Source organism: Eutrigla gurnardus (assembly GCF_963514095.1).
Source record: "Eutrigla gurnardus genome assembly, chromosome: 3".
Classification (NCBI taxonomy): Eukaryota; Metazoa; Chordata; class Actinopteri; order Perciformes; family Triglidae; genus Eutrigla; species Eutrigla gurnardus.
This window is the reverse complement of record NC_139917.1, coordinates 9,311,969-9,332,769: the sequence shown is the minus strand read 5'-3', so window position 1 is coordinate 9,332,769 and position 20,801 is coordinate 9,311,969. Positions and strand designations below refer to the sequence as shown.

General features: G+C 45.0%; 1 protein-coding gene and 1 pseudogene across 2 annotated transcripts in view; one reads left to right on the top strand and one right to left on the bottom strand.

Annotated features, from left to right (window-relative positions):
* LOC311010881 (tubulin beta-4B chain-like) overlaps positions 1 to 20,801 on the bottom strand; it is a gene marked incomplete at both ends in the record, with an annotated part of 69,311 nt that overhangs the window by 10,227 nt on the left and 38,283 nt on the right. Inside the window, 1 exon segment of the mRNA XM_084005524.1 lies at positions 9,651 to 9,774. Within this exon segment, the coding sequence (XP_083861650.1) occupies positions 9,651 to 9,774 (124 nt within the window).
* Positions 14,812 to 18,325, top strand: LOC311010812 (annotated as a pseudogene). The gene is made up of 3 exons: positions 14,812 to 14,825; positions 15,993 to 16,123; positions 18,100 to 18,325. The product of its transcript is annotated as an uncharacterized misc_RNA (transcript).

Here is a 20,801-nt window from a genome sequence, read left to right as displayed (position 1 = left end):
ACACACCCACGTGACTGCTTCGAAAAATCTTCTTCTTCTTCTTTTGGAGTTTATTGGCGGTTGGCAAACCAACTTAAATGTGCATTACCGCCACCTACTGGACTGGAGTGTGGAACAGTAAATTGGCAGACAAAATAAATGAAAACAAACAAACAAAGCAAATATACAAAAATAAATAAAATAAAATAGCAGGAAAACTAACTAAATAAAAAACTAAATAAAGTTGGAATTATATCCTCTCCATTAGACCTGTATCTTTCAGATATGTCATCAAATGCTTGAGCATACATAGCAAATTCAGAAGTGTTAATTCAACTCCTAGGGAGTTAAATTCAACACTTTAAAAGTGTCTATATTGGTCCACACTAGATCGAGTTAAAATAACACTTTTGATAGTGTTAAACATGACAGAGTTGAAAAACTCACCTATATTTCAGACGTTTATTATTATGGCAGCAGCTGAGGGGTGTGTGTGACTCCGGTAAAGGTATTAGCTGCGGCTAACGTTAGATTGAGAAGCTAATGTTAAGAATAAACTTTTTTTTAAGTCCCAAAAGTTAGAAATAAATAAATAAAATGAAATAATTAAATAAACTAGGCTACTCATGCCCGTAAGAGCAGAGCACCGTGTGGCAGGCTAGGTGGTCTGGTGTGTCTGTTTCTCCAGGAAGCCTAACTTACAGCAGCAACATGCTAACTTAATTTGCCCGACTCACAAAGCTAGTCTGACTTTTAGCATTAGCAGCAGTCTTTGGGCAGGCAGGAGCTCAACCCCCAGGCCCAGCACCGGCTCTCTAAGTTACTCTATCGCCTGGCATTTTCATCGAGACGAGACCATAGCTAATTAATTACCGTACGCGCACGGAACGACAGATTTTTCCCGACAGAAATCAGTTAGCCTCGTGCGCGTGCTAACGCTACGTCATTTTAGCTAACTTAGCTTTTTCCTCTCACAAGAAATGTGTAGTTATATACCGTGTTATCCGAACGTGTAGCCTATACTTACGCTAAGCAAACTGTGTACATTCATCAACACTGATGTGCAAAAGGAACATTAACGCACCCTTGAAAAAATATAAAACAGCCGCCATGCTAACCTTAACATGGGACTTAGCCTACCTTGTTAGAGCTATAACGTTAGACAGGACATTCGACACATATAACATTTAAATACTACTGCTTACAAAGTATTATTAAATGGGCATGACGCCTTTTATTTACTTACAGAAAGATACTCCGTGGAGTCTGGAGGTGAAAAGTCCTCTGCCGACCCGCTCGAGCCTCGAGTCTGACTCCGAGTCGTCCCGCTCTTTAGACAAACACGTCACAGGTCCGTTGGAATTCTGGGAGTAACACTGTTTAAGTGTTGATTTAAAAATGAACACTTAACAGTGTTGTTTGGATTTAACTCCCTGGATTAACACCAACTCTTTTGAGGAATTAACTCTCAAATAGTTGAATTAAACTAAGCAAGTGTTGAATTAACACTGTATTTTTAACATACAACGTTGCAACCTGATCTCACAGAAATGCGTGAAAGAAGCACGACCTCTTAATAACGCATTGCGTGCTCCTGGCACGCAATTGTGTAAGAATTCCGTGTGATCACCACGCAAACAGTCTTCACTGAAAGTCAATTAGGATCCGTTCCGTGGCGGACACACGCATTGTCAGCTTCAAAGACGTCACGCTGTGGGTGTTGTTTCATAGATCCCGGAAGTGCAAATGTAGATTAATCGATATTCTGAAGAAAGATCTGATTATAAGCCATAACGTTGTAACCATCCAAGGCAGACTGTGTAACGATAGTATGTGCCTCTGTCGAGTCCAAAATCCCCGTGTAATATCAACTTTATTTTAAGAAAACACGTTTTATTTCCAATGTCATATCACGGAGAAGCACTACATTACCCATAATCCTCATGTCTATCACCGACGTGTCTGATTGGTCGAGCTTAAACATTATTTTCTTAGTAACTAAAAAATAAAACAAATTGAGCTCATATTATTTTCTTATTAACTAAAAGGTCTTGAACATCTTTTTAATTAAATGAGTGAAATTTTATATTTTATCTGAAAAACACCGGCGTTGCCCGTTGCCTTGTGGGTAACGTGGGTGTGTCCTCCATATTCACCGCGGCTGCGTTTCAGTAGGCTCGTTCGGGATGGGCTTGACTTGACTTGACTTATCACGCCGACGAGAGCTGCAGGTGTCTGAGGGGGCGGGCTCTAAAAGAGACGGCAGGCAAACGCCGTCAAGTCGGACAACAAAGTCAACGTGACTATAGAGTGCCGAAGCGGAAGCAGGAAGTAACGGCGCCATGGGTCCTTTCGGAGCGAAAAAAATGAATGGTGTTCAATGGACGGAAAATAATTATTATCTGATCCCCCGGTCGTTATGCCTTGGATTACACAAATGTTGTTTATAGGCTTAAATTATAATTTTCCATGTCAAGAGTTTGACCGTTTATTGTGCAATTCTTCAGTTAAAATTCATTGAGAAAACACAATGATAAAGACTACATGTTGTGTCGCGTATGTGACGTCACTGGCGTGAACAAGGCCAACCATCTCCCCATCGGCGAAGTTGAGGCTCTCCACATGACCCGACTTATAGTGGTTCTCCCCCCTTTCGATACTTTTATTCTGCCCTTGGAAAAAAGCGGTGAAGTGGAGCAGAGAAACAGCCATCTCGGCGGACTTCGGACTCGGCGGGTGGTGACGTATATCATTCGCGACGAGAACAGCGAGGAGCTGTAGTTCACAAAGCGGCTCACACAAAACCTAACTTTATCAAAACTCTTCGCGCTTAATTGTCGTCTTCTTTGCGTGAAAAATTTTCTTTAAATATCACAAAGAACATATGTGAAATCCATGGCACAATTCAAACGGGACCAGAAAATAATTTGTATCTACCCATTGAATCGCATTGATATTTTTTTGCTTTTGAGGACCCATGTCCCGGAAATGGAGGGGCGGGACTTCACCACTCTATAGTGCTCAAGCGATAGAACACAGCAGCAAACCAAAGAGGATATCATATATATTACACACACACACACACACACACACACACATACATATATACATAAATACATACACACACACACACACATACATATATACATAAATACACACACACACACACACACACACACACGCAAGGCAACATGTGGAAGGCATTCTTTTTTTTTTCAGTATATTTGTATTATCATTCTATGTTTGTATTAACCAGACCTCACATATAATAGGCCTACTCACAACACAATGCACGGAAATTTAGATCAAGCCATGAGATCAATGCGACCAAAATAAAAAGTATAATTTCACCACAAGGTGGCCGCCGAGTGCGATCCTGAACACACGTCATTGAACTTTTAACCAATGAGAACCATTCCGCTGTAGCGGAGGTGTGGACAAGCCGGTTCCAGCCACCGTTCACCGCGCTGCCAAGCGCCGCAAGAAGCGGCTCTTAAAAACTTGTTCTCGCGATGTTTTGGGTCACGTGATATGGTCGCGACCCTGTGACGGCTTTGCAGTCGGCTGCTAAGTCGGACACAAATTCTAGCCATCATGCATCGCTTTCAACCCACAATACATCACGTTAGGTGGCGCGCTGCAGGCGGTTACATCAAGTCGAACGAGCCTAATAACGGTTTGAGTCGCCCTCGCTCACTTGCCCTAAGCCCTTGCTATGACGTCACACGGAGGCCACTTGGAGGGCGGAGGGAAAGAGGGCGGAGGGGGAGTGAAAGAGGTAAATGGAACACACCTGCCCTCGTTCACTAACAGCCCAGACAATCATGGATCAACCACACGTTGTTGGAGTAGCGCTATACTGCCTATTCCAAATTACACAAAATATGCAGAGACTCATTTCATTGAGACGAAGACGTATTCTGCGCTTGATGGCAATACGTCGGCTTATTTACTTACACTTGTAAACGTTGGGCTCTGCCATAACTCCGCAACAGACAGTCTAATTGCATAATTTAAGAAAATGAATTAAATTGAATTCTACTTTCTTCTTCTTCCTTGGTGGTGAATAGACAGCAGACAATGGTGTTTGAGGTTCATTATCGCCACCGCATGGACATATTTTTCGTGCACCACTGCAATGCATTGTGGGTGATATACAGCTCTGAAGTGGCCATCGTTGTTCACTCGATCACTCAGCCCTCAAGGGTCGATCTCACGGAGTTCACTTCAGCTGTTCAGGGAAATGGAACAGCCCTTAAGATGGCGGCGGGGATTCCCCCGAGGGCAAGTGCTTAGGGCAAGTGAGCGAGGGCGACTCAAACTGTTATTGAAACGCAGCCCTGGTCTTGGTAAAACTCTAGCACTAGTTTCTCCTACACAATCATGTGCTATTCCATCTGTTTCGTTTGGCAGCAGGGTTGATGGGTTTAATGTAGTGCATCTCTCTATAGTGAGATGTGGCTGTGACAGTAGGATAGTCATACAACTAAGATGTCGCGCTGGTGACATAAAAGTGATTTTGTTCTGCATTAGAAGTGCTGAGACTGCATGTGACACCATAAGTGTCAGTGGGTGAAATAACACTATAGAAGCAGCTGCCTGTACTGCCTGCAAACAAGGTGGCATAGCTTTTGTGATGTTATCGAGTTTTGATGAATAATATGCAATAGGTCTCTGTTTTCCTCCAAATGGTTGTGTTAGAACACTAGTCATAAGACCAGTTCTTGCATCGCAAGTCTGAACAAACGGCTTTGAGTAACCAGGGAAAGCTAATACTGCAGAGCTCACTAGAACTTGTTTGAGTCTAACAAAAGCATCATTAGTTTCTTGAGTCCATGTTATTTTGTCTTGAGCTCCATAGGCTGGTCATATATAGCATTTTGGAGCGGTTGTGCTATTTCAGCATAATTAGCAATCCATTGTCTGCAAAAATTAGTCATACCTAAGAAAGACATCATTTGTCTTTTGGTTGTAGGTTTTGGTGCTTGTAAAATAGCTGTTTTCCTTTTCTCGTCTAGATGTTTACCTGACTGTGAAATATTAAAACCTAAATATTTTACAACCGTTTGCCACAATTGTAATTTATTTTTGCTGACCTTATGTCCTTGTTCAGTTAAGAATTTTAATAGAGCTAAAGTATCAGTTTTGCAATCTATTTCAGTTTTAGACGCTATTAAGATGTCATCCACATATAATAGTATCTGGCTTTTTCACGAGGGTTCAAATTTTGCTAAGTTTGGGGACATGGCCATAGAAAAGATAGTTGGACTTTCACAGTAACCTTGAGGTATTCTTGTGTATGTATATTTTCTATCTTCATGCCTTTACTGTGTTGAGTGGCAGTCTACTACTGCCTTCATCTTTTCTGATTATTCTAATTGTTCTGCATGCTCCCGTATCGCATAGAAAACGTTTTAAAGTTTTATAATTGTTAACCAATAATCTGGTGACTATCCATTTTTGATTCATGCTTAAAAATATTTCAGCACTTTCTAGTGAACATACTTCTTCTTCCTCCTCATCTTCTGTGTCTTGGTGTGTGTGTGTGTGTGTGTGTGTGTTTGTGTGTGTGTGTGTGTGTGTGTGTGTGTGTGTGTGTGTGTGTGTGTGTGTGTGTGTGTGTGTGTGTGTGTGTGTGTCTCCATGCATGACCTGATTTATTGAAGTCATGCCGATGAATCATCAACTCGTCTGGGTCTCCCTGCTCCTCCTCTCCCCCGCCAGCCTCCTTGACCTCTGCCCTTTGGAGCTCTACGTTCTCGAGCCCAATGTCCAAATTTACCACAACTGTAGCAGCTCTCATCTCCAAATCTCCGTCCTCCCCGTCCTTCTCCTCTTCCTCTCCCTCTCCAGGCTCCACGGTTCACATTGCCTCGGAAATACACATCAGTAAATGAATTAGCATAATTTTCATCATCATCATCATCATCCATGACAAATACTTCACTTGCCTTTTTTTTGTTCCGCCTTTCTTGGCTTTTCATGGTCAGTCGTAGCTTGTATCCCAGCAGTTCCAACACCTATTAGGTGCTTCCTACGCCTAGCACCTAGTGGCAGCAAGTCAAACTGGGATCAGCTAAAACATAGCCTTTTTAGAATTGAATCATTTAGTTAATATTTTAAAACCGTTGACTCTCACTAATGCAGTGTGCTCTCGTCTTACAGACTTTTATTTGACCAAGTAAATATTGTTATTTAACCTAATTTAAGTTACTGAGTCTGCTTTTGAGACGTGGATGTGAATCTGAGGAGTGAACGTTTGTCAGTTAACGGAAGCCCTGATCATTAATGTTGCTTTGTTCCACTGGAGCTTTTCCTGCTATAACAGATGAATGCGAGTCTAATATTGCTGGAGCACAACATCCCCCTTTCTCGCTTCAGAGTGAAAGCCTTTGGTGTAATTGCCCTTTTAGCCAGAAGAGGGCGAGATTGGACAGGCGTTTTACTGCAGCCCTACAACGTGTCAGTGAATATGTGCTATATCTTAGATTGTCTGATGTATTCAGTCCCAGGTGTGCACATGTTTAATTGGCACCAAAGTAAGGTGCGCTGTGCTTGGGTCAGTGCACCTGCCGACTACAGAGAGCGTCAGCACGTCTCTGTCACTTTAGTTTGTCAGTATCTGAGCAGAATGGGAGTCTGTGTACCAGTACACAGTTCCAGTACCACAGTGGGGACCAAGGACAGATGCTGTGCCATGAATTTGGTGCTGTTTCCATCGTTATTTGGTGCCAATCAGGCGATCAATCAATCACAGTCGCTAGCTCACTTTTGATTACAAGCTCACAATACACATTGAACAACCCAGTGTTATCCAGAAGGTCTTATTATATAATGTTATAATATAATGTAATATTATAATGAAGGCCGGGTTTATGTAACGCAAAGTATAAGAAGAATTGATCTTGAGAGAGAAGGGCTGTTATATTGCTCTGAGTCCATCACATTCATTTTATTTTTCAGTGGAACTCCACCACCCCCTGTGCGCTCATATATATTTCTCCCTGGTCGTGCGGTCCCGAGACTCTCCGCCGAAGTGCACATCATCGAGCTCAGCTGATCACACGGCTTTTGTGCATCTGCTCTGCCCGCAGTTACACGGGGTCTTCACGCACTGTGCAGCGACGTGCAAGGAGACAAAGTCCACTCCGGTCCATCGGACGGCGGAACCGCGCGAGACGGACACGTCCAGAGTTTCCTCCGAGGACCGAAGCGCCGAGCTGACCGACGACCGAGAGAAGTGGAACAGCAGCGAACCCAAAGCATGAAGAAGACTCCCAATTCAGGTACAGAGATTTCCAAAAAAGTATGCTGGAATACGCGTTACTCATTTAGTCAGATAGCACATGATCTAAACTCTGCAGTAACAAAATGAATTTCCCCAAATATGTGACCTACTTTCGGTACAGGTGTAACTATAATTCAGAAAATGTATTGTTTCTAAAATAAGCACTGCTGGATGTTGACTGTAAACTGTACTTCAGTTTATCTTCTCATTTTTCTTTATAGGCTATATACACTATCACTTTCCAACTTGCCAAACTGTGACGCTTAAAACGTGCATTTTCTTTAGTGTGTTATCATGGAATAAGAATAGTTCGGTTTTGGTTACCTTACAGTGCGCGAAGCCAGACGGTTTCCATAAATGCATACGTGCATCAGCACTTCTCCCCACTGGACGTGCTGTCAGACCGGGTGTTAAGGGTCCTGCCTCCTTGTTCCTGGTAGGAGGAGACTGGGCGTTACCTTGCAGTGACTAATTGAAAAGGCCGGCCCTCCCGAGTATATAAGCCTGCCTACTTCTAAGATGGCTGTCTCTCTTTTTCTCTCACACGCTCGACGTGGCAGACGCTGGCTGGTCGCACTTTTTCTTTTGTTGAACTAGAACCCTGTTGTTCTAACCCGTATGTATTATTGTTGATCTTGGATCTTTTATTTTATGGCGGGAGCGGTTGCTTTCTTTTCTGTTTTTGTGGCAACCCTCTCTTTTCTGTTAACTAAACCGATATATGGAAAAGAAATAAACCAAAACGTTTTCTTTCCAGAAAATCCGTTTCTTTGAGTTATTATGTTAGTTGTTCACACGTTTTTAATGTGGGCTCGTAACACCGGGCTGTCCAGGCAAAGTACTGGCTGCCCCGTGCGGAGATCCAACGGCTGATCACTCTGTTTTCTCCACACATCCAGAGAGCAACCCGCTGCAATTTTGCCCTCAGCCCGGAGGTGCAGCTCCTGGCTGCGCTGCATTTTTACGCAGTGGGGAGCTTCCTGGAGGTGGTGGGGGACAGCACCGGCCTCAGCAAGGCATCGGTGTCACATCTGCCACACTCCGTGACACCGATTCTCCTGCGCCATGCCCGGACCCACATAAAGATGCCCACCACACGGGACGATGTCCGCCAGGTCCACCAAGGGTTCCACGCAGTGGCTGGGATCCCCCAGGTGATCGGTGTGGTGGATGGCACCCTCATTCCATTCTGTGTGTGCCTATATCCACGGGGGTATATATAAGCTAATGGGCTTGATTACTACTTGGATACAGCTGTTGGTACAAACACACACACACACACACACACACAATACATGCGTAGCCTAATTGCACCTGTGTGGGGGGACCACGGGGCGCTGTATGTGACTTATGCGCTGATAAAGAGGTGGGTGATCGATTTACCTGGCATCCATTGATTCAGTTTGAGCACCACCGTGGTGGACAGCTCCCACTAAGAGCTTCTTAAGAAGATCTTTGGCTTGATCTTAAGGTTCTCCTAAGAAGGCAGTTAAGAACGCGTCTGGGAAACACCTGTATCTTAGCGCTCCTTCTTAGCCGAACCCTTCTTAAGAGCCTTCTTAAGTCCTTAAGAACGATCGAATCTGGGAAACGCGGCCAGTGATGGTCAAAAAGAGGCAAACATTTAAACCATGACTGTGAATCTCCTTCGCCTCGAGCCTTTCCAAACTGACCCAGAGCCGGTTCGGTCCAAAGTCGGAATTCTGGATGGTCGGATTTAGCCCTGGTCGGAATACAGAGATTATTTTGGTCGGAGCAATGGGCAGTCGGGCCAATGGGGCTAGAAAAGTCGGATTAATGGGTAGTCGGAGAGATGGGCGGTCGCACTTTTGGGCCGTCGGACTGACGTATGCTCCCCAAACAAGCCACTGGGCCTCAAATGTGTCTGTGGGCTGCAGCTGAGCTCCGTGGGCTGGTGCATGTCTCTCTCCCTGGGCTGCAGCGAAAGAAAAAAAAAAAGGCAGTCACTGCCGGCCCATTATTGACCGGCCCATCGGGAAAACTCCCGGTACTCCCTATGGCCGATCCACCCCTGCTATGAACCGACACGAGGATGGATGCGTCCGATCGGGAGGCCCGACTAGAAGGTGCGAAACGCGGAACGCCCACGGCGCATCCGTTCGGGGTGCCGGCGTTTGCGACAGTGATTGGTTGGGTGTATTTATGACGTACATAATCTCGCTTGCCAGGATTCGTTTGAATTTCAAATTTCACAGAGGTGCACAGAAATCTCCTCCTTCAGGAGAGGAATGTGAAAACACCTCTCTAATGACAAAATCTGCTCAGATACAAGTCACTATAGTCAGTGTCAGACATTTTAGAGGACAGAAAACTAAGAAAAACACATTTTTGACTTTAAATCACCACACCAGCGCCAACTCACCTGAGGCTTCGTTGTAGTAGACGTTGATCCGGTCCAGCTGCAGGTCGCTGTCACCGTGGTAAGTACCAGTTGGGTCGATACCATGCTCATCACTGATCACCTCCCAGGGAGAGAATGCAAATGCCTTAGCTCTTCACTCCAACAGGCAATGTTCAAAGCAGGGACATGAATAAATGGGCCCTAGTTTCGTAGACCAGGCGCAGTCAGATTCAGATCTCCAGCCCACTGGCAGCCCACCGTGTTTTTGTAAAAAAAAATTACAAGTTGACTTTTGAATTTTGAAATTATGACTATTACGTTTTATTGTAAGCCATTTATTAAGAATACTTAAACGCAGAGTCTTACAAAAAGGCACAATCTTGAAATACTGTTTTAACAAACACAAAAAAAAAACTTTTTCACCTCAAAAAAGAGTTGAGGTGAAGTCTGAACAGGTGAGTCCTGAGCCTTTTTCTGTTAGGTGTTGTTTTCAGTGGACCCAGATACAGAGACTAGAGACTGGACTTCAGGAAAAAAGCTTTATTGAGCAGATGTGTTCAGAAGGTTTGTGCAGGCGAGGAGGACAGACTGGCAGGTCGGGAAGACGAACAGGCAGGCTGGCAGGCAGGAAACTGAGCGGAGGAGCGCTGGAGGTTTTCTGGAGGTTGAACCAAAACAACAAGTGTCAGCAAAAAAAAAGGCAGTAGGAACCGTAGGAACGGAATAATCTGGCGCCGAAGTTGTGGAGAGGCAGGTTGATATGATGAGATGATGAGGAGCAGGTACGCCACTCTGCTGCTGCCGCCGCCATGCCCACCGGACACACAGGGAAGGAGCAGGTGAAGGAGAGGAAGGAGGAGGGAAAAACAGACAGGGAAAAAACACAACACAACAGCCAGACTGCCACAGCTGAACCGTGACACATTCAATGTCTATTTTTCTATTTGGATCCACAGCGTTGGAGGCTGTTGAAGGGGAAGAGAAATGCCCAAAATAGTATTTCTGTGAATATATCAAGACTAATGGAAAAAGTCTTTATTTCAACACAAAACATCACATTTACTCTTAACAAAATACAACACACATGTTGAAGTACTGTAGGCGATGGCATCAAATAAGAATGACATCCAATACATTTTTAAAAAGGAAGACACAAAGGGTTTTTATACCCTCCATGGACAAGCATGATACAACCCTCTGCATATTACTAACACCAGTTACTGTGTCTATGCTAGTGCATGATTGTCTGTGGAAAAGTAATATTGAATACAAACTCACGATAAAAAAAAAACTACGACACCAATGCAGATTGTGATATCCTGCGAAGGCGCGCACACTATGTGTACTGTGGGGGTCCAGAATATAATCTGGTTGCATTGTAACTGCATAAAAAACCCCAGAAATAATTGTTATATAACCTGTGTCAACTTCCAGGCAGGACTCGCCAGTTAATTTTACAGTGACTCGTTTATGATTCACTTCACCGCCTGTTCAATCAAACGTTGATATTACAACGAGCAACAAGCAGTGGTTCCCAAACTGTTGGGTGGAGCCCTGCGGAGGGGCTCAGAGGTATTGTAGGGGGGGTTTACGGTACGTGGGTAAAATGTAGAGTGAAACCGCAAAAAAGGGTGAATAAACCTTTTTCACAGCAGATTGCTTTGAAATGCCCAACACAGGTGTAAATAATAACAGCTTTAAAACGAATGTTCACTAAACCACTCACCCCAAAAACTGACCAATCACAGCGTTACTATCCAGTTATGATTTTTTTTCTCTGCAGAATAAAAAGCATGACAAAACGATAGCAACAATAGCTGAGATGGGCGGGGCTTAGTGAAAAAAATCAGTCGTTTTAATGAAGCTGAGCTATTATTTCATCAACGTGCATTTCCTGCTACGAGTCAAACCGCCTGCTGCTTGAAAGGTCTTAGAATCAGATTAATTCATTAAGGGAAAAACAAAGAGGGCTCTGCTGCTATCGAGGTTGCTGTGGCGATGCAGCTGACAATATGTAAAGTTAGATAAATAGACTTGACAGGGAGAGACACAAACAATTTGTAGTGTAGTTGGTGAGGTCCATAAACCTGTCAATCATATCCGAAATATGAATATTCTTGAGTAAATTGAATTCATATTTTTGTCCTGAACACCAGGACGTAATGAAATTATTCTAGATTTTCCCCAGCATTGTAACCAGTTGATAAAAACAGAATTTCAGTCAGACAACTCACGTTTAGAATGTTTATTGTAGCAACAAAACATAGTTTGAGTTTGGCGTCTAGGCTTCGGCATCATCACTCCCCATATGTGGTTACAAAGAGATGATGGGAAGGGATGATGACTAAATATCTTAACCCCCCCGGAGCCTACAGGTGGATGCTGGGGAGGTGGAGGGTTAGCAGCAAGCAGACAGCAATACTGACGTGGCAGCGGTGGCACTGACAGCCGAAAGGGGGAGATGGGAAGTGTCGTAGCTTAAATAGACCGACAAATAGGGAGGATGTGAGGGAAGAATATTATTGGAGTATGAGGTATGTCACGAATATGAGGGAGCAGCTCGAGTTGTCTGCCTGAACTAGCTCACAGGCTTCGCTCCATAAATTACCGGCCCGGTATTTAATTATTTATTTTTTGCCACTGGACATGACAAAGAGTTTGGGGACCACTTGTTTACAGTAACAATGATCTTCTCAACAGTAACTTTGGATCATTACATCAATAAATAAATAATAACATTACATGTCAAGAAATGTATGTCAAATTGATCCCCACAGTGTCCTAGCAACTGACGAGGGGGTTTAAACAAGCATTAGTCAAACCCACTGTTGAGCTTGAGCAGCAAGTGAAACAGCTTTAGCAGAAGTCATCTTTCAAATCATACTCAGGTGAATTCAAATCCAGGGGGGGTTAGGCTTAAAATGACAAGCGTTTCACATAAACAGTATCGGCCATTTTCATTCTTGCTTTGGCTTCTTGCTGTCTGCTGAGCGGTGAGGTAGAGAAATGACTGAACGTATGATCCGTGGCTGACCCGTAGCTGGCGCGAGATGTCGCAGGGCCGAACCCCTTGGTGGGCGAGTTCCACTATTCGCTGTCGAACTACATCTGGGAGGGGCCTGCCGTTTACGAACACACCTCCGAGCTGGTTGACGCCGCCATGTCCTGGAAAAGAGAAAGAGAGAGAAAAGACACGAAACAAATCAAAACAAGGTCAAGGATGAGTGAGAGAGAGGGAAATATTATGGCTGCCTAGAAATTTAATTAGGTTACAGGCAGTGAAATGAGACAAAGAGAAAGTTATTATATTATTATTCTAAGCGTTAGTGACCAAATGAAGGTTGATGAGGCGATGATGATGAAGGAATTTAGAGGACTAAATGATTGTGACTTTAGCAAATAAAAACTACACAGTGATCAACAAAATCAATTATTAAAAAAAAAAAAAAAAAGTCTTAATTTACGGCTTCATTAACGTAGGCTCTGTGAGTACATTTTAGGAAAGGACGGACACAAGAATGTGAGAAACGTTGTAACGAACTGCTTTTCCGACACAATCGTCCTGATTCCTCTGTCAATCTCATCTCCTCTCGATTTAGATTAAATAAATACATATTTTAAAAAGACAGACGGACTAAAACCACAAAAGGCGTTCAGAGCAACCACAGTCTCCCATGTTCAAAAGGTTTCTTATTAATCAGTAATGTTTACATACACATCACATCCAATAGCCACAATCCAGTCTGGATTAAAGCCTCCACATTTGATCTTATTTGCTCGACCTTCAAAGCCGCCTCTCCTCATCATCGTGTGTTTCTCTTCCTCAGTGAGAGACCGAAGAAATACACCGTTGTGTTTGTGCCATTAGCAGCTTGTTTCTGTGGGACAACAGCTGAAGAAACAGACCAGCCCTGTACCACTGACCAACATTTAACATGTAATGAACAAGAAATATTGTGCTTTGTGTGTGTGTGTGTGTGTGTATTATCATTTCTTATGAGGTTTGTTTGGGAAATATTAATTTTCTGGACCGGGATCCCACAGCTGCTGGAGTCAATTTACAATCCCAGATGCATGTGATTTGTCTCCGGCCACTGATTTATCTGGCTCAGCACAATATACCAGTGTGACTGTTCCAAAGTGCAAACTTTGCCCATTTTCACCCGGGGGAGAGTGAGCTAAGATCTTAAGTAAATGAGGGGATTAATTATTGACCAAGGCCTGGCCCCGGACCCTTACTTGAGGAAACCGCTAATATTCCCCCTGAGGAAATGAATAGAGGAGAATAATACCAGTATACATGAGAATAGAACAGAAAACAAGCTGAACCTGAACATAATTTTGTTACAAATTGTAAATGTAATCCTTCTGCTACCGTGACTGTTAGACAAAGGAAACGTAACTGTTCATTCAAATGACAAACTTCCATTTTTTGAGCCGACATATTTAAATTGGGTGTGAAACGGAGCAAAGGGGCGCTGAGCGATGTGGCCAAAAGTTTCATATCTCGATCCCGATACATATACCACGATATAGCATGTTTTCTAATAATTCACTAAATTGTCTATATGGAATAACTACATTGTTTTGTATTTTCCTGTTAATGAAATACTTGGCATTTCTGAGTATTTCTCCCATAAATAAGACCTCTAGTGACCCCTAAACTGAACGGCATGTCGAGTGTCGCTCGGCTGTGTGAGAGGTCGAAAGATCTTTGCGCCTCACGCAGTAAACTGCCCTGAGCCCGCTTAATGCACTGGAGTGTGTGTGTGTGTGTGTGTGTGTGTGTGTGTGTGTGTGTGTGTGTGTGTGTGTGTGTGTGTGTGTGTGTGTGTGTGTGTGTGTGTGTGTGTGTGTGTGTGTGTGCTTGTGTGTGTGTGCTTGTGTGTTTGATTTCCATCTGCAAACGTGTGATCGGGAAGAATGTCTGAGGAAGTTACGCTTCTCCGTAGGCTGAGGTCTACGTCACAGCAGGGCTTCATGGGAGCAGAACTTCAGGTACTTGCAGCTCTACATCTCAGACTGAAAGTGAGACAGGAGAAAACAAGACTAGGGCCCAAAATGCCAACATACCTCCGGACCACTTTGCCCTAAGGCCAGATTTTTGTTACCATAGAGGGCTAGGGCAAAGTGGTTCATATGTGGCACATATGCTGACTGTGCAGCTCGTTACCCTGACGCCATGACCATGACCAAGTGGGATGCCTTTTTCCAGGTACATTAGTTACGCACCCACAAACACTATTCTGCATGTCCTGACTTTATGGAGGACAAATCGCTGCAGTACCTCCTCAATATTGTATATGTGTTTGTTTTAAAGGGTCTCAGGGCTGCAGCCGAGTCCCCTCTCCCTGACAATGAGAAGAAAGACTCTCCTTGGCCTCTACTGGGAGGCCCAAATGGCTTCAACTCATGCCTCTGGTGCATGCGATGCCAGGTAAATTCCTCTCATTTCAGCCTGGGCACAAAGGGAGGAGGAGATATGGCACATTCACATGCACCTCACACAGCTGTCAGTTTAACCTTTGCCATAAACATCAAAACTATTATAACTGCAGTGTTTCTTCTCTGATCTGCTCCAAACTTTCCATACTTGATAATAGTTCCTTCCTGAACACATATGCACTGTTATACTGCCTCACAGTCAGAGCGCCACCTACTGGCGACAGGAAATGTCATTGATTTTGTGACTTTTTCCAAGTAACAGCCACACCTGATATTCTTTGACTAATTCCTCTCATTTCAGCCGGCAAGGAGGACACAGGGGGAGGAGGAGAGATGTCAGGAAGGCAGTGACACACGTCTGAGCTCTGTTACTGAAATGTAGTTTTTTCACTTGTGACCGCAGCCACTCCACGACTGCACGTGACAGATAGATGGCTTTGAATGTGGATCGCTTGTGTCTCAACTTGCACCACGAGAGGCGGCCGCACCAAGGGCAGCGTCCACGACACTGCCCTGTGACCGCAGGCAGTCCACGACCGCATATGAGCGAGGGCCCGTCACGATACTGCTCGCAGTTTTAATTTATTTTACTTTTAAATGTGACCAGCAATGGCTTCTTTTAAGATTCACTATGATTTAACTTAAGTTTAATTGTATTTTTTTTTTGTGTTTGTTAAAACAGTATTTCAAGATTGTGCCTTTTTGTAAGACTCTGCGTTTAAGTATTCTTAATAAATGGCTTACAATAACACGTAATAGTCATAACTTCAAAATTCAAAAGTCAACTTGTAAATTTTCTTTACAAAAACACGGTGGGCCGCCAGTGGGCTGGAGATCTGAATCTGACTGCGCCTGGTCTACGAAACTAGGGCCCATTTATTCATGTCCCTGCTTTGAACATTGCCTGTTGGAGTGAAGAGCTAAGGCATTTGCATTCTCTCTCTGGGAGGTGATCAGTGATGAGCATGGTATCGACCCAACTGGTACTTACCACGGTGACAGCGACCTGCAGCTGGACCGGATCAACGTCTACTACAACGAAGCCTCAGGTGAGTTGGCGCTGGTGTGGTGATTTAAAGTCAAAAATGTGTTTTTCTTAGTTTTCTGTCCTCTAAAATGTCTGACACTGACTATAGTGACTTGTATCTGAGCAGATTTTGTCATTAGAGAGGTGTTTTCACATTCCTCTCCTGAAGGAGGAGATTTCTGTGCACCTCTGTGAAATTTGAAATTCAAACGAATCCTGGCAAGCGAGATTATGTACGTCATAAATACACCCAACCAATCACTGTTGCAAACGCCGGCACCCCGAACGGATGCGCCGTGGGCGTTCCGCGTTTCGCACCTTCTAGTCGGGCCTCCACGGACGCATCCATCCTCGTGTCGGTTCATAGCAGGGGTGGATCGGCCATAGGGAGTACTGGGAGTTTTCCCGATGGGCCGGTCAATAATGGGCCGGCAGTGACTGCCTTTTTTTTTTTCTTTCGCTGCAGCCCAGGGAGAGAGACATGCACCAGCCCACGGAGCTCAGCTGCAGCCCACAGACATATTTGAGGCCCAGTGGCTGGTCTATCTAAGAATACCTGGCCCAGCCTATGATAGGCTACAGAGGGCCAGTAGTCCCACCCATTTTCCAGACCCCCCCCCCCTCGTCCAATCACCTTTAATGATGAGCAATCATTATGAGAGAGAAGAGAAACACACAAAAACAAAGCGAAAATGGAGAGAAAATGAAAAGGCAGTGCAGAAAAACTGAGGGAAAAGGAAAAAAAGCTCTCGCTACTGATGCCGCTAAGAGCAGAAACTTAAACATGTTGCAGCGGGGGGCGGCGGCGGTGTGGGCGGCGGCGGTGTGGCCTCCGGCTCGAGGTTTCTGCTGCGCCGGCTGCGCCGGGTACCTCTAGGCAGGTGTCGCAGGCGGACAGTGAAAAAGAGGCTCCCGCTGCCATGGTGGTACAGGAGGAGGAGGAGGAGGAGGAGATTGGTGGTGGTGACAGCAGGTGTGTGTGCTAGATAACATGTTGTGGATAAACACTCATTCACTAAATGTTCAGAACCTTTGTCTGAACTTTACTTGACATAATAGATCTCTGCATTGTGTGTGGTGTGTTATAACTAAATCTAGTTAGGCTATCTAAAGTGTTGGAAAATAATATACTATCCTGATTATTTAATAGTTGCTTTTATTTACCACTGTTTTATATTTTCATCAAAGCATGCCACACATTTGCAGTTCTACAAGCTTAAAACTCACATGTTGCAATGTGGTGTGGTTTGAGCATGTAGATCTGCTATTTTCACAATTTTTGACCTATAATTCCATCCCCCAAATCAGGTCACCAGAGTTAAAGTGTTTTAAGTATCAATACACTTTCTTCGTGCCCACTGTCCAATGTGTTCAAATATGCTTTACATATTTTTTTTCCAGTCTTTCTCCAGTATCCTTCTTAAGAGCAAATGAGCAACATACTGTGTCATCATTTATTTTAATCAAGGCTCCAGAATATAAAGGGATATTATTCAGTATAGTGTTATTAAGGGCTTGTGTGATTATATGTACAGTACATCAACGGGCCGAGTTGGCACAGTATCTGCGCGCGGATTGTGGTGGTGGTGGGCCAGTCTGGACCAAAAAGTCCAGGGCCGAATTTTTGTCCCAGTCCAGGCCTGGTTCATAGTACCCCGGCTGAATCTCGATGTTTGCACTAGCCATCTTGTTGTCGTTCGTCCACCGGTCACATAGAAGCGCGAGCATGAGCGCAAGCAGCTGTGGTGATCGGGGCGCGTGATATTCGCACATCATGAATAGTCAGTGTCTCAGAATTCCTCCATGAGGAGAGAGCAGTGGATGTCCTTAGAGCCCAATTTCAGAGTTTTTTTTTTACTTTTTATTTGGGGAAACCATGTTAAACAAAATATTAGGCATTGCAGATTATTTTTATATACTTAAAAACATGCCTGGAGGGGGTCTTTAATTTTTGTTGCATGAACTACATATTTTCAGTTTTGCCCACCTCTTGTGTAGGTGGCAAATATATGCCCCGTGCTGTGCTGGTTGATCTGGAGCCGGGTGCCATGGCGAGGGTATGGATGAGACTGAGTTCACCAAGGCGGAGAGTAACATGAACGACCTGGTGTCCGAGTACCAGCAATACCAGGAAGCCACCGCCGAGGAGGAGGGCGGCGATCATTCGTTCAATTTTCAATTGTGGCGTTCGGTATTAGAGAGGTCGACCAGCAAGCTGGTATAATTAGAGGAGGAGCCAACAACGCCACCCTGGGAATTTCACCCAAGGAATAAGATTCTTTTTACCTCTGACCAAACTGGTCACTCAAAAGAAAGGCACAAAGGTCTGTTATACGATGAGGCCAGAGACGTAATTCCATCCACAAGACTTTTATTTTTAAATCCAACAACCACAGACCAGCATACACATAATCAATAATTAAAAGGGCAAAGAAACATGGGGGAAGCTGAGGCTTACCAGTGGGGAGGTGGGCCACCAGGAGGGGAAAGGTCCATAAGAGGGGGTCACCCCAATCACACGTGTAAGCACATCCACACACACACACACACACACACACACACACACACACACACACGTGAAGGATCACACCCGGGGGAGACCACACAGCACACAGGAGGGGACGCCACCACCGGGGAACACCAACCCCCACCACTTTAGGCTCTCGTCTTCTAAAACGAACAGGGAACAGAATACAAATTAGTGAACAGATCACAAAAATGAACAAAACAATCACATTAACTGCTGTAAAAATAAAGATGATACGGTTAACAGAACAAAACCAGATGAATGGTGGGGATGAAATAACACAAACAACTGAAGATCAAAGAAATAAACACTCAATTTCCCAAAACAATATAAAAAGGGTTTAACCAATTAGAAAATACACAAAACTATAGAATAAGCACACTGACACTACTTTACTAAAATGGCCAGGACTAAAATAACTAAGGACAAGATGAGCAATACGTCATCAAACAGACAGATCAGCGGCAGGTAACGCCGCGCTGACCGCAATAACAGCGGAGGGCAAAGTCTTGATGACCGCAATAACAGCGGGAGACAAAGCAGCAGCGTGGTTAAAGGTGGAAGTAGCTGCTACACTCCTGGCTACCGGACACAAACCCGCAGTCCCAATCTGGCCGTACTTATGAGCCAGCTGAGGAGGGGAAGCGGACGAGCCCTCGGATGTTATTCTGCCACTGAGTGGATACCAGCTGTGATCGGTGAGCGCCTCATGGCAGAGGAAAGGATGAGGGTCCACGGCATCTGCTGCAGCAGCGGGCACACCGGAAGTGAGGTAGCTACGGCGACAGAGGGAGAGCAAAACGGACCACTACCTGTCTTTATAGTATGCCGGCACACACTGATTGGCTGTCGATTGAAAGCAATCACGAGCACAAGAAAACACAGGACCATGCAAACCGGAGCAGAACACAAGACTCTATCCTGCTACAATCTACCCCTTTTTTTTTTAATGGTCGTCCCGACAATGAACCAAAGGAGATGTAACTAACGCCAGGGTCTAAAAAGTGCAGTAACAGCGTGTGATACAGAACCGTGAGAGTTTGCAGCCTCCAATGCCAAGTCCCCCACCGGCCTTGGTATTCGGTGGGCATTGGAATGCTGGCCAGCAGTTGATCGTGCTGACCTTCGGAGTGGCAGGTTGGTGGCATCAGAGGAGCTGGTAGATGGAATAACCCAGGATGCAGATGGCTGAGCCGGAATTATGACAGGGGGCCTGGATGGAATTGGCACCGTGGGAACCAGGTTAGCCTGATGGTGTGGCAACCGAGGGGTTGGTTGAGTCTCTGCCTCAGCCCTCGTAGCTGGCAAGGTTGGAAGAGGAGCAACTTCGGGAACCAGGAGCAACAAATCTCCATCACAGGAGGACTCGGAGACGGACCTGCCAGGGGGAGATGAATGGCTGGCCACTGCAGGGCCAGGGGACTCCACTCCAATCACCGCCTTCAACAAGGTACGGTGAACCCGCTTGACTTTGGACTGATCATCCTTTGGGGCTATGGTGTAAACAGCTCCACCTTCCTTAGGTGCTCGGAGGACAATACATCGTGGAGCCCCAGAGGTCTTGTATCTTGTGACGCCCTCTGACACTGAAGTCGCGCAGAAAGACCAACTGACCTTCTTTAAGTGGTTCCCCTCGAAGGTGTTGATCATGAGCCTTCTTTCTGCGCTCTGCTGAAGTTTTCAGTCGTTCTCTTGCACCATCAAAAGCAATGTGCAACCGTGCCTGATGTTCCTGAATCCATTCGTGAACATCTCCACTGATGGGGTCCTGGACCCTGGCCAACAGAAAGTCAATGGGGAGTCTGGGCTCCTGGCCAAACATTAAAAAGAATGGGGCCTCCCCAGTGGCCTGATGGGGAGTGGTGTTATAAGAGTTGAGGACTTGAGGGAGGCAGGAGGTCCAGTCTCTTTTTCGGGATGGAGGCAGTGTGCGCAGCAGGTTATGGAGAGTTCGATTGAATCTTTCACACTGGCCATTGCCTGCTGGGTGATACGGGGTGGTGCGAGACTTCTGAATGCCATAAAGATTGCAAAGTTGCTGGATAAGTGCACTCTCGAAGTTGCGTCCCTGATCCGAGTGTATCCTTGCAGGGACCCCAAACTTTGAAAACCACTCCACCACTAAAACATGGGCCACAGTAGAAGCACGTTGATCACGGGTGGGGATGGCGAG